Consider the following 17,214-nt stretch of genomic DNA (forward strand, 5'->3'; position numbering starts at 1 on the left):
CAAAAGGCATGAAAAATCCCTTAATTTCTAGTGTCTCCATGAACCAACCCATGAATAAATCCCTTAAAAACCCCATGATATTAACCTTACTTTTTTAAACCTATGTTATTTTTAATGGATAATTAATGTTAATGTAATGAGAAATTAAGGACATTTCAGGGATAAAATGAAGGGGTTTGGTTTATAGACTTAGTGGATATCAGCAGGTTTGGTAGTTTTGGTGGTAAATCATACTTTTTTTTTTTTTTTTACTGTCTATGAGGTGCAAAATTGAATAAGAATGGGAAAATGGGAAAAAGCCCACTGTTGTCTACTGCATGACCTCAGCAGGACGAACACGTACTATAGAGTTGCATGTATGCTGCCCCATCCCACTCTGATGACGCACGAGCCGGACGCTCCTTACTTGGTCAACCCTCGCGCCGTTAAATCGCTTTCCGACGGTTTGAGGCACAGACATCAGGCTAAACCCAGACCGAGAAAGGTTCAGTCAGAAGAACTGCTAGCATTTCTTCTAGCTAGGACTCAGTGGAGAATACACACTCAACAGCGCTATTTGGACTTTATTATTTGACAGGAATTGGAATACAACATGCCGAAAAGTGGAGTACCAGCAGCCATTCTGGCTCTTAGTATCAATATCTGTTTCTTTACAATCTCAGCCTCAGGTGAGTTCCATCAGCTCGGTTTAACGGCCCAATGAATACAAGTTAATTATTATTTTTTCGGAATGTCATGTGCAATGCATAAAGTTGTATTGGTCTACACGAGGCTACCTGGGAGTGTAAAATCATTTTGAAGATTTTTTTGTATTGATTTTTATGGCGTAGACTAAATTATTTTCAGCATTTGACCTCCAACGGCTGATATTCGAGTTTAAATAGAGTAAAATAAGATGAAAGTTTATCGAATTGTGGCCGCAGCAAATTAAATAGACACAGCAAAGAAAAATAAAATGGAATGTCAAGAATATAAGAAATGGGGATTATATAAACATATGCAGCAGACAATTTCAACAGTTGAACTTGTCAAGTAGAATGTATTAATAAGGTATGGAGGTGGGGTTACAGCGTTAGTATGGTAGATAACAGTAACAATATAGGACAACGAAAGAATGAATGCATGTAAAGTATCAAAATAAACCAAAAACATGAAATACATGTAGTATGAAATAAGTGGGAACATTATAAAAATAGCAATATGCAGTAGGCTATATAACAATGAGAATGTTAAGAAAATAGAGATGAATTTACAGCAGTAAATTACAGTGTGTAAAATGTGCCTCATATTCACATTCACGTCATAGCCCTATAGGCACTACTTGGTAATGTCAACTGCTTTTGATGCATTTTGTTCTGCCGCTCTTACTGCCACATTTTCAAGAGCTGACGTCAGAGTTTGCAGGCATTTTACATAGTTTCATTTTGCAGGTTCGTTTCCCAAAGCGCAAAACGTCACTTGGAAATCCACCAATTTTAAAACGCTGCTGACCTGGGAACCCAAACCATCCGCTGACTACTCCTACACGGTCGAGTTCTCTGTGTAAGTACCTGGATCCTAGATTGAATCACGTTCCCTTATAGGCTTAGGCGGCCAGTGATCTTGGGAGAAAGGTTACTGGCAGCAGCGGTGTGATAAGACTCCATTATTGATCCACTAACAGCTTTTACTGAATGCATAGATCTTCAAACACTAAGAGCTGTCACTGTCCTCTTCATTGACCTGCCCGGCTAAATAAAATAAAATGTCTATAGATAAATGCATTGTGAAGCATTGCCGGCAGTTTGTAACCCCATTAGAAGCATACATACGGTAAACGTTTCTTACAATTTCTGAGCAAATGTATTATGTCATTAACTATACAGTTGATTCATAAAGTAGTCAACCCCCTAAACGTTTTCCACATTGTGTTCATGCTTTGATTGTAATAATTCTCATGCACTCACAATGTGCTTATAATGTCTTATAATAACTTATCATGCTCTTATGATGCCTTATTATGCATTTTGATTCCTTATAATGTTCTTATAATACATTATAATGCCTTATGATGCACTTATAATGCTCTTCTAATTCCTTATGATTCACTTGTAATGCTTTTATGATGCCTTATAATGCACTTCTTATTCCTTATAATGTACTTATAATGCTCTTATGATGCCTTATGATGCCTTAGAACGCACTTCTAATTCCTTATGTTGCTCTTGTAATGCCATATGATGCTCTTATAATGCTCTTATGATGACTTATAATGCCTTATGAGCACCACTTCAAGTGAAGTGTTCCACATTTTATTATTTTTTTATTTTTTCATTTTCATAAACCGATCGGGATTCTATGTAAATATGTGTAAGGAGTAAGTGTTTCTAATGAAACTCTTGACCTGCCTGTTGTTGCAGAGTTGGTAAGAACCGAGAGAGGAACCCTCACTGCATCCGGACCGCAGAGACGCTGTGTGATTTGTCCAGCTCTCTGACCGACCTCAAGGCCACCTACTCGGCGGACGTCGTGTCTGAACCCCCCCGCGGGGCGACCTCCGACCTCAACGAGTTCCCCCACACCAGCGCAGCGCGATTCTGCCCTTACAAAGACAGTAGGTCCCCCCCCTCTACTACACACATGCAGGGACAAAATGCGAATACACAACAGCTATCAAACACGTGGATGAGGGCGCACATGCTGGCACACATAAAAATAGATTAATAAACACGGACATCCTGGTGGTTCTGTTGGCTAAGGTGAACACCATGTAACCACATCATCCTGAGTTTGAATTTGGCCTCGGACCTTTGCTGCATGTCATCCCCTTTTTTTCAGTCTCTCTAAAGCAAAAACACCATAAAATAACCTTAAAAATATGCCACACATGCATATTCACTGATAACAAGAGCGCAGAAAAACACATTCAGACAAAGAGGCAAAAGTAGGGATGGGATGATATATCGAAATTCAATATATCGCGATACAAAAATGTGACAATATGTATCGTGGGGCAGAAAAATGAATGGTGATATCAGCTCCATGTTATTCTGCTGTAATAATCACAAATGAGACGCTTGACCATCACAGTTTCACAAGCTCTCCATCCAAATTATATTATTGTCAGTTTATAATGACATTTTTAAATTGTTCCATACATTCTAGCAAGCCAATGGCATCGCTAGAAAGATTTGTGTCTCAGAAATAAACATAATTCTGCACAGTCATACTTTGTTGTCACTGAACTTTTATTTATTAGATCGTATAGTGGTTGTATCGAATCATTAACCCCATATCGCATATCATCCCATCCCTAATCATAAGACTTGTCTTTTCCAAAGTGCTCTGTACCATACATTACTTTCAGAGATATATGCACAAACAAACCAGTGAGCTCTCTGCCTGCCAGCGCAACAGATCTGACCTCCCTCCCTCCCTCCCTCCCTCCCAGCTGACATAGGCAGACCTGACTTCAAGATGGAGGTGAGCAAAGACAAAAGGATGATCACCCTATACGTGGCCGACCCGCTCACTGCCGTGTTTGAAGGAAGCCGCCAGCTGAGCATCCGGGACATTTTCGCTGATGAACTGCAGTATAAGGTCTTCTACAGGAGAGCCAAGAGCAGCGGCAAGGTGAGCGACACAAACACCAGCCTCAACCAGTCATGTAGCGGGTTAATAAGAAGGACAATAAACTACAGGGTCGACCGATATGGGTTTTTGAAGGCAGATGCTATCATTTGTAGACTGTAGCTGATATTTTGTGCCGATATTCAACATATATATATATATATATATATGTATATTGAAAATACTACAATATTTAGTCTACTGCCTATAGTAAATCCTGTCTCTTTGCCTGTATGTGAGGTTCTGTTGTTCTCTGTACCATGAGTGTTAGACCAATATATCGGTTTGCTGATATTTTACTGTAAATAATATATAATACAGTAGATGTATATACTGTATATAATATATATATAATATAGTGACTACAGTGACTGTTGTTCATTATATATATATATACTAATAAATTATTATCATTATTAGTAGTAGTAGTAGTAGAAGTAGTAGCAGCAGCATCAGTAGTAGTAGCAGCATCAGTAGTAGTAGAAGTAGTAGTAGCAGTGGTAGTATTATCCTGGGTTTTAGTGGAGAGTTTCAGTGTTACATGATGGTCTAAATGTTGTTTTTAGAGACTTTTCCACTCTGACATGAATAAAATGTAACACTGAATACTTAGAATTATTTGGCATGAAAACAGTCAAATTTAAAGTTATTCAATATTGGCACAATATTGGTATCGGCCTACACAAACCCATATCAGTCGAGGGCATGCACTATGAAACTGTAGAAGTTGTCAGTACATCTCTGCACCAGTGTCACCAAAAGTCCTATGTATTATTACTATATTCTGATACACTGACCTGTTGCTGACTTATAGACAGATAATGAAACAAGAAATAGGACATGAAATGAATGTTTTCCCACTGTGTTGTCCTTAGAAAGTGTACGACTCTAAGAGCAGTGAGATAGAGCTGGGAGGTCTGGACCGAGGGGAGAGTTACTGCGTCAGCCTCCAGGCCTACATCCCCAGCCGCATCAACAAGCAACTGGGAGAGATCAGTCACACCCAGTGCACCCATGATGACGACCAGTCCATCTTTCAAAGTAAGGAGGACATTACGTATCACACCATCAAGTCAAATCAAGCCACATTTTATTTCTGTAGCACATTTCATACAACAGTGTAACCCAAAGTGCTTTTACAAACATTAAAATTGCATTGCATCGTATCGTATCTATAATAGTTAACATAGATAACATAGTATTCTTACTTTTACAACACTGAATTTTCAGTGACGTTTCAAAAGTGAAGCTGCTGCAGTGGCTGTTGAAAGTCAGGCAAACAGCAAGTGTTGATGTCGTGTTTTCAAAGAGGGGAAGTAGACCTTCCACAGAAACATCCACCAGCTGCTTACGTACGGGAAAGCTGGCGGAGGAGGAAGGAAGGCAGGAGGGGAGGCAAGAGGGATTCCCCGTTTGTTAGACGTCTCTGTCCGGATCTGATCTGAGGCATCTGATTTTATTTTACTGTGCACAGATCAACTTTGCTCAAGTTCCAAGTCAGTCTCAAGTCTTGAGGCACAAGTCTCAAGTCAAGTTTCAAGTCTAAATGTAGAACACCAAGTCAAGTCCATGTCATTAATGTCAAGTCTCAAGTCTAAATGTAGAACACGTCAGAACAAATCAAGAGTCCAGTATCAATTTAATATCTTAAAGAAAATGAATTATCTAGGACTTTTCAATGCAATAATGTTTTAATATTAGAAACACTTGGTAAGAGCATCATGAGTTCTATAATCAGTTTCAACTTAAATAAATTCTATCATTCCATACAAATTCAGAAAACAGAATGTAAATTCAGTCATCTGCTGGAATAAATCTAAGTCATTTACAGAGACACAAAATCTTTTGTCAAGACTTTAGAAACCTTTTCAAGTCATCAAAGTACAAGTCAAAGTCAAGTCCAAAGTCACCAGAAAGTCAAGTCAAGTCTCAAGTCTTCTCTTCATGCATCAAGTCAAGTCTCAAGCAATTCAAATTGTGACTCGAGTCTGACTCAAGTCCAAGTCATGTGACTCGAGTCCACACCTGAAGCCTAGGATTGAGTTGATGTGTTATAATGTGACGTCCCCTTGGTATCACAAAGGTACCTAACCCTTCCAGGTTTGATCCAGACAGAGATGTCTAATGAGTAATCCCTCCTTCCTCTCCTCCAAAGCTAGCTTTCCGATACAGGTAGATCTGTATCTGTAGCACTGTATGTTCTTTAGCACTAAATGTTCCGGATTCATAAATCACCCAGACTCTTTTCAGATGGTTTACATGTGCGGTGAGGCAAAGTTGGAGCTGTGTGGATACACAGTGTATGGGGGATAATCACAGTGCGGTAGTGAGCAAAGGGAAGTTACCAATGATTGTGTTGATCAGAAGAGGAACGCTGCATGGGCGTCAAACGTGTTCACTGGAGCTGCTCATTGGATATGTGGGGAGTCCATATGTAAAGGAAAAAAAGAGAAGGAAAAATCCAAGGCACTCTCCTCTGTATGAAGTTAAATAGCCTTTATTAACCTTTATTAACCTTGGCAATTTAATGTTAAAATATAAGAAAATGCACTTTTTTTGTGCGTTTTCTATATTTTAACATGAAATAGCCTAGGTTAATAAAGACTTTTCAACTTCATACGGAGGAGTGCCTTGGATGTTTTCTTGTCTTTTTTCCTTTACCAATGATTGTGTTGAACGGAAGAGAGGATAGGGTGGCACTTTCACGGATACATGCCGGATGCACACACATTATGTGAGCCAAAATCAAACACACAATTACCTCAACCTCTCCAAAACACACACACACACACACACACACACACACACACCCACACATGCACAAACAGGGATTAGGTTTAGGTCAACACATGGCTGATGGAAGTTGAGAGGGTGAGGAGGCGCTGATGAATGACTCATGTCTCTTTGTTTGGACTAAATGAGAAATGCAACTCAGCAACACTCCCTCTGATGGGGATGACTGGACATTTGTGTTTACATGTGACAAAAACACTCTTAAATGCATTGAAGTGCTTATAGAAGCAGCCTCTCCATGTTATATATGTTTATATATCTATATTTTATGTACATATTTCAAATTTAGAAATCCCTATTAAAGTAAGCAATCATGACTGTTAGTGACATCTGTAACTTAATCCATACGTTTAATCCATACACTTTCCCCATATTTCCCCACCCATGCAGTCTACTTAATATGTGTTTAAATTGTCACCAGCATGTATAAATGTTTTGTTTATTTTCTATTTTATTTGTGTGCTTATTTTCTATTTCCATGATGAATCCTATTACTTTAGCTGACCCAATTTCCCTACAAGGATCAATACATTTTTAACTAACCCAATCTAATCTAATCTAATTTAATCTTGTCTTCCACAGTGTATTCGGTCGGTGTGATCGCCGGCGCCATCTTCCTCATCCTGCTGATCGTCGCCGTCATCATCGCTGTGACAGTAGTCTGCTGCAAGCGCAGGAGGAAAGCTCAAAAAAGTGAAAAAGAGGGAGTGCCACTACGAGATGTGTGAAGATTGTGTGTTCAGCAACACACACACACACACACACGCACACACACGCTCGCTCGTGGGAAAACAAGGTACAGCTGGACTGGACTGAAGCCTATAAGGGGGGATAGGAGGGCAGACCCAGTTCAACAGTCAAACACTGGAATTGAATTCTCCCTTTAGTTTCTGTGAAACTACCAATATGTTGGACATATTTCTATCTGACCCGTTTAATGCTGCAGATAAAGAGAGCTGAGGAAGATACTGTTTGAACAGGATGGAAATCAAACACTCCAAGTATTCGTCAGAGGTATTTTAAATGCTACTACTTTTCAAGCCTGGAAATACTGTATTCTTTATTATTTTTTCTTTTTGGTGAATGGTACTTCTGCTGATTTTGACTTTTGATAAACACTACCAACTGCTTTTATTTATTTTATTTTATGTTATACTTTCTAACTTGAAATGATTGTTGGGAAAATAGGATATGATTTTGGGAGACTGGTAAATACTACTACACTATATGGGAAATCAAGACTAGTATATTTTATTTTTGTATTCAGATGGCTAATTTATTGTGTTTAACTGCAATTAATGTGTTATTTGTATATGATGCAATTTTTAGATGTTTTATGCTTCAGAGTTTTGTTTTATGGTGAAATGTTGAAAAGTATATACTGTACATATTTTATAAAACAAACCCAATTTGTACATTTCCACAGATTTGAACAAAAAAAAATCTGTTGCATTTCTCTATGTGAATACTGTCAAACAATCATGTGATTGTTTAATAGTTGTCAGATTGGATGTTAACAAATCATACTAATGCAATAACAAATGTCACCCTTACATTGAAAAAGCTGGCATTTGTCATTTCGTTGGTCATTAAGAAATACAACATGTAGATGGACCAGTTGTTTTTATTCATTTGTGGCAACATGTTCGACTTGGAAGAGACGTTACTGAAGACTAGAAAGGTTTCTTTCCTTCCTCCAAATCAAATGACATCAGCAGAAAGGCCAGTGGTTTTGCGGGGTCAAGAGAAGGCCAACAAGCTGTCAGCTGAATGGGGTAAATATCATTATAACCACTATTTAGAAAATCTAACAACACTGGTTTGTACAGAAAGCTGGTGTAGTTAAAGTCATGGAGGGACATTTTGAAAGTGGAGGTTCTAAAATTCAAAAAGCCAAGTCATCAACTGACTGTGGCTTGGTCTTTCTACTGTTTCTACTGTTAACATACTTAACCTATAACCAGAATATATAAACCGTTTTCCCATCTTAAGCCTCAGAAACCAAAGCACTGATTTTATTGATGAAGAAAAGTTTTTCTTCCTTTCAAATGAATTTGCATTTTTTTAGTTTTTGGGAGGATTTTATGAAAACATTGCAAAAGTGCAACAGGTCTTCATGGTTACAGTTTTACCACTGTGACTGTTACAAAGCTCACAGATCATTACACATTAACAATTCAATAACATAGAAATATATTTCAAAAAATGATTTATTTTATATTGACATGAAATTGCCTCGTTGATACAGCACAATAAAAACATAATAAACATATTTGACTAGTTAAATTGGTAATTGTTGCCCTCTGTAGGTCATAAGCAGACTCCAAATGGGTGCAACTGTCTAGCCAAACAATGTAGACTCTTCACCTTTACTTATGTTTTTTGATCATATTTACCCTTTAACATTGATTTACAAAAGTGGCTGGTAAAAGTGCATGTGGCTGGTAGAATTTAAGAACACCAGTGAATCAAAAATGAAATTTCCCACCTTGCCGCTGACCCCAAAAGAATTTCCTTATCTTGGGTTGCAGTGGAGAGATTTAGTGTGCCATGACTGGCACAATATATTGTTTATCAGTGACAACATATTGGTCTTCAAAAACTTGTCAAACTTATTATTACAAGTGAAAGTATGAAAAAGTAGGATAACAACATTAAGAGAATGTGCAGAATAGCAGCAGTAGAAGTTACTGAGACAAAAAAGCAAAAACAATTATAAAATATCAATATGTAGATACAAATGATAGGAATACATATGTGTATATATATATAAAAAACATGTTAAAAGTACAGTCTACAGAAGGCCACACACTGGATGGATATGTGCATTATGAGCTGTTCACATTATCAAAACCCAGATTGAGGAACCACATGTACAGTACAGAAATGTGCATTGATGCCTGTTCGTATCACTATAATAGCAGAACATGTTCGCAGATAGAAGAAATGCCTCAGACTTTGCATTTTGGCAGTTCTGCTCGGTAAACACACTTCCCGTCTGTCTGCATGAAGTTGACGGTCATCTGACGCTCGGTGATCTGGAAGTAAGCCACGCCTCCAGATGTATGATTGATGGGGCTGGAGTAGAGTTGCCAGGACGACGGAACGCTTTGCCTGTGTGTGGTGGAGGGGTCGCTGACAACCCCACTCCCGCTGACCACAAAGGAGCTCCCATCATCCTCTCTGATAAACTGTTGGCGTTGTAGAGATGGACAGACAGGATCAAAGCATTTGTCAGGATATGAATAGCCGACTTAAAGGAATTTAAATGTAGTTTTTGATCTCTCAATTCTCCAGTGGATTCTAATTCTGCAAATCCTTTATAGGCCCTCTTGTGCCCTCAATGACATATTTGACGTAATATCAAACAGCTGAAGAAGCCTACAATTACAAATCAAAAGAACACAGAGAACAGATAAAGACCCTGGAAGTTTACTTGCCAACCGAGGACACATCGGATGGTGACTTGGCCAGCAGGAATTAATGGAAAGCCCTAATAGTGTTTATCAAATCCAAGAATTCCCAGTGGATACTTGTGTACCTTGTGGAGAATGTTCTTCCCAAGTTGTCTCAGAGAGAACGAAATTCTCAAGAATCTGAGAACAGAGAACATCTTTACGGTTTGAGATGGACTGAAGAACTGAGAACATCTTTACAGTTTGAGATGAAGAGCAGAGAACATCTGTTCTCACAACTTTGAGAAGCTTGTTCTTTCCAAAAAAAAAAACAACTTAGGAAGAACGCTCTCCACAAGAACACAAGTATCCACTTGGCATTCTTGGATTTGATACTCACCTCTGGATTGAAGAACATGAGAAGAGAAACTATGGATCAGTCTCCAACACATGTAATATCTCAGACACCACAGATCCGATTGGGGGAATGATACATCTCACCACTGTGGTCCAGCATTTTCAAAATTTCATTGATTGGCCCAAGAGGGGGCGCTACAATTACAGGTCAGAACAAGGTGACATACTTGTGACTGATTGACTCAGAAGGGGACTGCATCATTGGTGGAGGACATGTTTACTGTTGCCACATATCTTCATCAGGGAATTTGTTTAAATGTTAAATAGAACACCAGATTAAAGTATTTTTATGTAAACATGAAGAGAGCCTTGGTCCTCTTGTTCTTTTCATGTACAGGTTGTGCAAGAACTCTTTTTTCGAGCTTTTTTACTTGTGTTTTAGAGCAGAATAGGGTAAAATTATAATGCTTTTGTAATATCACATTTTCAGTGGTGGTTACAACCTATTCTTCCCAAAGTGGCCCACCCCTGGTAAATAATTAACATTATATGGGAAATATTGAGAAATTAAGGCTTTGAATTAACAACATAATACACGATACAATACACACCTACTGTAAACAACATTTTACACATACACAAAACACTTGACAATGTTGAAGAAATGTTACATCTGTGTGTGTCATTCCTGATGCATATTAAGATGCATATATTTAATGTCTTTTCATTATTTAATCACATTTCATTATTTCATCACAGATTAAAGTAAACTAAATGAAAGCACTACTACACACGGTATCCTTTAAATGACTAAGCATACATACCTGTAGATCATGATCATGGCCGCACAGGTACGCAGTGACCCTGTATTTCTTCAGCAGTGGCCTCAGTTTGTTCACCAGACATGATGTCGGCCCATGATTGCCGATCGACCAGACAGGATAGTGACCAGCCACCATAACATAGTCTGACCTGGGACAATTTACATGACATTTCACATTTAAGGCATTTAGAAGACCAGAGTGACTTATGCAATATGTGCAAAAGTAGAACAAGTATAAAGTGGTAATCCGCAAGTTGCTGTTTGTTTTATTTAGTCTCCATCTTTGTTGCTCAGCGCTCATTGCTGTGGCGTTTCTGCACTGCACTTCCCAGAGATCACCTGTCAATCAAACAGTGTGTCCAGTACTGTGTCCACTCATTTTGGTGCAAAATTCTTTTATTATTACACAAATACTCACTTCTGATTGGCCAATGAAGGCGTTTGAGGTCTGTTATTTCTGAATATTTAAACTGTTGTTTCACATCTCATCATATCAATCCACAGTCCAAGAAATCCATTCCATTTTGTTGATTTCTAATCAAATTGACTGGCGACACCTTGTGGCAAAAAGACGTTACTGCAGACAATCCTGCTGGAAGCTGCTACATTACCTTAGCTTGTAAAGAAATCATTTAAAATTATGTTGGGCTTATTTTGTGATTCCTTACATATGATGCCCTGAATTTCTAGGCGTTGCCGTAATTTGCACCTGCACGTACATATTTGTAAATGATATTCATGCACCATGGGACAAACACTTTCTAGTACTTTTAAATACTTGACTGTGAGGCAGGAGCCAATCCAAACTGATGGCGTGAGTTGAGGAATGTGCCAGTGTTTGTACAGCAGCATGGAGGCTGTTTCATTAAGACGGAGTGTAAGCAGTGTGTGGCTAGTTGGTTACTGAATAACCTCTGGAGTCATCACATTCTTATCCACAGACATTAACAACAACCTATCACAATCCTCGACTTCTCTTTTCCATTTAAGCATGAAGGAATTTATCTTGTAGTCAGGATTTATTTACTCAACAATAATCCTTTGTTTGTGGTTTCATCACACTATGCTTGCACAAAAACGCAGTGTACTGGTCACACTGTGCTCTGCTGCTGTGTGAAAAAGGCACAGACCGAAACTAAATTGTGGATGTGAAGATGAAAGCCAGTAACAATACAATCTATAAAGGAGATGACGTTCTATGAAGTTCTCAGACCAAAAAAGCAAATGACAAAGCAGTATCATTATTCTAGTGTTTAGCATGGTGATGTATTACCTCTTCACTACATGTTTCTGTTGGATCTCTGCTCTAATTAGCTAGCTTACTCCTCTTTACTGTGAAAATGTGACTTTATTATTTGTGTCAATTACAGGCCACCGTAACCTGTGCCAGAGACCTGTCAATGCTGCAATTCTTCCTGCCAATAGAGGTCGATAAGTCATAGATTACTTAATGCTTCTTTTTCAGTGAAATCAGCTGCTGTAGAGTTTGGTTGGAATGAAAACCTGAAACTCTTGGGTCAGGATGGCACATGATTGAAGGCCACTGAGCTAGGGACCGCTATCTAAAGGACATTTTTACACCCACTAAGATGCCATGGCAGCCTAGTGGTAAGAGCTGATATTGAAAATCTTGTGATCAGTTCTTTAATGGTTCAAATTCCTGGACCTGCTGAGAAAATCTGGTTAGGGGAAGTGAACGAGGCACTTAAAAAGACAGCAGTAACTTGTAAAAGAGCTCCACCTAGTGGAGGCATGACTGACAACTTCATTCAGTTGCAAGTAGCCTCCTAGTTTTCCACTGTTTTGGTCCTTGCTGCAAAACTTCTCACCTCAGCGACTTGCCGAAAATCTGTTTATACAGAAGCTAGTCTAAATCCTAGTTAGTTAGCTAGTTCACATAAAAATGGCCTCCGCTCCGCCCATCCAGGAACGTTGATTTGAATGGGAATGACTGTTCTATCCATTCAAGTTCTAGGCTTTCTAATATCAGCTACCTCCTCTCTTACCTCTTGCCTTTTTTACTGGACATAGCCAGAAAAACTGTGGTTCTTTGGCTCTGCCCACTGAGGTTTAACTCAACCAATGAAATTATTTCTGTCACCAGAGCAGCTCTGCCTCCAAGAAATGTTTGTCTAAAACTATAATCTGCCATAAATCTATTCACGTATATATAAAACAGTTTTGGACAGCTAAGTGAAATAAGATCACAGGCTCACCTGCTGCTTGCCAGTGTGGAACTGATCCATCTCCACTGTTGGTCTGCTGCTCTGGGATCCTCAGGTCCTTTAGGCTGGATTTGGTCGTAGGTGTTTCCACACAATACCACTGTGTCAATCATTAGGATGGTCACTGACACGTTTGTGTGTGGAACAGTGAATGAGAGGTTGTAGTAGAGATCTGGATAATTCCTAGAAAGACAAAACAGAAACAGGAGAGATGAAAGGAGAATACTAGTGAACTTCAGTTTTCAGATGTTTTTGCCATTACCAAGGACTTTGTAGTTTGCCTCACTGATCATTTAGTTCTGCCCAGAGAGGAGAGTGTAACATGATAAGATAAGATGCTTTTTCTGGAGGTATGAGGATACAGAACTTTTAACACTAGTGTCTAACTTGGATGTAAAACTTCAAACAAACATTCTGTGAATCCACAAGTGAAGTTCCAAGCTGTACATCTTTAGTTTCTGGTTTTGACAGAGAGTTGCCAATGTCCACATGAATAATATATGTGAAATCTTAAATATATGAATATAGTGGTATTGCCCCGTCTTCTACTGAGTTCAGCAGAGGTTCATTCACAAAGAGGTTCAGAGACATTACATTCAGTCAAATTTCTATATAATAAGAAAATAGTCATTCAGAGAAGAAACAAACATTCACCATGTCCTATAATATAATTATCCTATAAGGGGAAATATTGATGAGGTGGTAGCATGGAATTAGTGATGTAGTGGTAAATCAAAAGGAGGGTAAACTATGACCTCCAGTCATCATAGTGCCAAAAGTCAGTCATATTTTGATAAAAGCTTACTATGATGTATACTATGAATTTATGCCATCAAGATGTATGTCCTCCACTACTGGATTCTACTGAAAACAGGTCTATCTTGTTTGATATTTACCATCGGTGGGATCTGTTAGAGTAAGCGATCTGAGCAGAGATGTTCCTCCTGTGGTCGTGGTTTCCACCAACCAGGTACCATGGGATGTCCAGCAGCGAGGGTTGGGAGAAGACATTCTCAAATGTATGCTGTTGACAGGAACCCCTTTTTATTAGTCATTATGGCTAGTAATGAAAAGATGCAAGAAACATATTCTATTGATTTTGCTCGCCTTTTTTTATAGATGCAGTGTATGAAAACCATGTTACTGATTTGACTGCTGAGGCCTAATCAAGAATGTAAGAATTATGCTGCATTCTTGTCCCATGGGAACAACTGCTGGATTGATATGACGGTTAAAAGCAATAACTTGGAAGTGTTCAAATTGGTTTGAAGCCTCAAGCCTCAAGCCAGGACTGAAGATTTCTGATCAGACTTTTCACTCTTAACACACATGAACGTAGTGATGATACATCTGAGTTCATGTTTATGTTTTACAGCAAACCAAACATCGCAATGGCAACCACAAGCCAAAACGCCAGCCAGTAGTTTTGTCCTGCCATGGTATGTCAAGAGTTGGTTGTGGTCCCAAAGTGACTTATGTGATGAAAATCATTCATTTGTTTGGTTTTATTTTAAATTAATGTATCATTTCCTACACTTGACTACAGCTATTTCCTCGCTAGTGATGTCAGAATTCATGAAGTTGGAGAAATTACAGTTCATCACCAAACCCCAAGTTCCCAAGTAGTATTTACCATCTGAAAGCTGAGGTGAACAGTATTTTCTAGTAGTATTTACCATCTGAAAGCTGAGGTGAACAGTATTTTCTAGTAGTATTTACCATCTGAAAGCTGAGGTGAACAGTATTTTCTAGTAGTATTTACCATCTGAAAGCTGAGTGAACAGTATTTTCTAGTAGTATTTACCATCTGAAAGCTGAGTGAACAGTATTTTCTAGTAGTATTTACCATCTGAAAGCTGAGTGAACAGTATTTTCTAGTAGTATTTACCATCTGGAAGCTGAGGTGAACAGTATTTTCTAGTAGTATTTACCATCTGAAAGCTGAGGTGAACAGTATTTTCTTGTAGGAAGCTGGTATTTCCCATCTTTCTCATGGGATGTAAATGCAGCATTGGGGCTCACTGACAGCTTTCTAACACAAGGGGGCATATGCTGCACTGCTGGTGAGCACAGAGAAATGGCCCATGGGGTTATAATGGTTTGTTGTTCGACTGTACCCTCCCTCCTATCCCAGCCTGTCTGACTGACTGACAGCATTACATGGCTGCTACTGATCAGACCACATTTTCTGATCCACGTTACCTCTGCTTCTCCCTTGCACTGACAGCATTGCAAGCACACAAGGAAATGACACTTTGTTGCAAAGTCTGCAAAGACAACTCCTATTGCCCAACAGTTGGCAACATTAGTAGTCACACCACACATGATGTGAGTACTACAAGTGTGACTGACCCTCCCACAGCCCCAGATGTAATCTGATAAGAACTTCATAAATCAAAGATATGTCCTAACTTTGCGGTGTGTTTGCGGTGTGAACTAACCTTGAAGCGGGGGTCGTCTACGTCCTTGACACCGCTGAAATAGAAGTGGTCCCCCAGGCTGAGGACAAAGTCTAATCCCACAGTCTGGGCCAGCCTGTCAGTCTCTGCGGCGACGGCCTGCTCATGGGAAGTGTAATAGGGAGGTAGAGGAACGCCGCCCCAGTCAGCCAGAACGGCAAAACGCAGCGCTGCTGTAGAGATCCAAAAACACAACAACGCTCCCCTTTCAGTTCCCCTCTCTCTCATACTTTTTATTTTTCTATTACTGACTTCAGTGCAATCAGTCAGGTTCCAGCAGAGAAACATGTACACGCTGTACACAAAAGATACCTATACTTTACATTTTTTTACTACTTTTCATAATTTTTGTAGGTTGATTGTAGGACAAATTGAAAATCGGCTCCAAATCAACAGCTTGAAGGTGCATGAGAGTAACCCTGCCTATTATAAACAACAATAATACAGTGGTTTTCAACCATGTGCCATCATGACCGAAGAGTCTGCAGGTCTTCATTCCACCCATTCCTTTTGGCCTTTTTACCCCACAACTACCATTTGGACAAAACTGACTCACACAGCAACTCAGGCTCACAGTTGTGCTAAGACATGCTCAAACATGCCTCCTTTATTTTAGATACTTTACCATGATGAAATCACAACATTGCGAAAATCCCGTCTTTTGACCGGGCACATTTACTTTCTGTGATCACATGATTCATTTTGTGTTTGGTTGTTTAGATACAAGGGGTGGCTCATCTCACCCAGAGGCTCAACTTATCCCTTCCTCCCCTATCATGTGCAGACTGCTGTACAGTACCTTGTTCCAGTGGTCGACAGAGATGCCATGAGGTCTGGAGGCAGCACACCAACAACACCAAATTTAACCTGCCCATGACTCTTCAACCTGCTAAAACACCAGGCTGGGTGCCAAAGACAGCGAGCTGCAGTCTTACTTTCTTTTTGCTATTCTTCAAAAAGAAGGAAGCTGCCGTGTGGTTGTGCTACAACTTCCGGTAAAAGGCCACGCAAGACAAACAGCTCATCAGCTGATCGGCAGGCCAAGGTGCATTACTTGTTATTGAACAGAGCTCGTCTCTACCAGTTAGACATGTCTGGTCTGACAAGTCGCCACAATGGCAGCTTGGAAGCTGTAAAGGCCTTGGTCTGTTCAGTAAAAAAGTGCCTTATTGACTACATACTGTAGGTCTTCATACACAAAGATATTTTCTATCTTGGTCCAATTTGTACTTTTAGTACTGCAAGAGTTTTTTTTTAAACAGTCTGTTGTGTTTCCATATGCACTCATTTACATTGTATTCATATTATTTTCATAAAATAGTGATATTTGCATTGCATTGACATTTATTCAGTCTGATATATTGGTTCGTTTAGGTATGACATGAGAATCAACATTCACACCCTCAAAGTATTTCTAAATCTCAAAGGTCAGATGTGGTATCGCCCTTGTTAGGAGGTAAAAGGTTAACAAGTGGGAGATTATTTAAGAAAGCTGAAAATACATACAAATACATATATACAGTATGCGCGCTTACACACAAAATATACACAAA

General features: G+C 39.2%; 2 protein-coding genes across 2 annotated transcripts; one reads left to right on the forward strand and one right to left on the reverse strand.

Annotated features, from left to right (window-relative positions):
• The first annotated feature begins 456 nt into the window (after positions 1-456).
• Positions 457-8,674, forward strand: f3a (coagulation factor III, tissue factor a). Its single transcript, XM_071900175.2, has 6 exons — positions 457-668; positions 1,431-1,542; positions 2,400-2,593; positions 3,431-3,612; positions 4,485-4,650; positions 6,985-8,674. Exons 1-6 carry the CDS (start codon positions 593-595, stop codon positions 7,128-7,130), a joined length of 876 nt encoding a protein of 291 aa, XP_071756276.1. The 5' UTR covers positions 457-592; the 3' UTR covers positions 7,131-8,674.
• LOC139912395 (tartrate-resistant acid phosphatase type 5) lies at positions 8,595-16,858 on the reverse strand. Its single transcript, XM_071900176.2, has 6 exons — positions 16,461-16,858; positions 15,644-15,834; positions 14,099-14,226; positions 13,194-13,385; positions 10,979-11,126; positions 8,595-9,593 (listed from the first exon to the last, which is right to left on the reverse strand). The coding sequence occupies exons 1-6, from the start codon at positions 16,534-16,536 to the stop codon at positions 9,354-9,356; spliced, it is 975 nt and encodes a 324-aa protein (XP_071756277.1). The 5' UTR covers positions 16,537-16,858; the 3' UTR covers positions 8,595-9,353.
• Between the last annotated feature and the right edge of the window lie 356 nt (positions 16,859-17,214).

This window comes from Centroberyx gerrardi, chromosome 22 (genome assembly GCF_048128805.1).
Source record: "Centroberyx gerrardi isolate f3 chromosome 22, fCenGer3.hap1.cur.20231027, whole genome shotgun sequence".
NCBI classification, from domain to species: Eukaryota; Metazoa; Chordata; class Actinopteri; order Beryciformes; family Berycidae; genus Centroberyx; species Centroberyx gerrardi.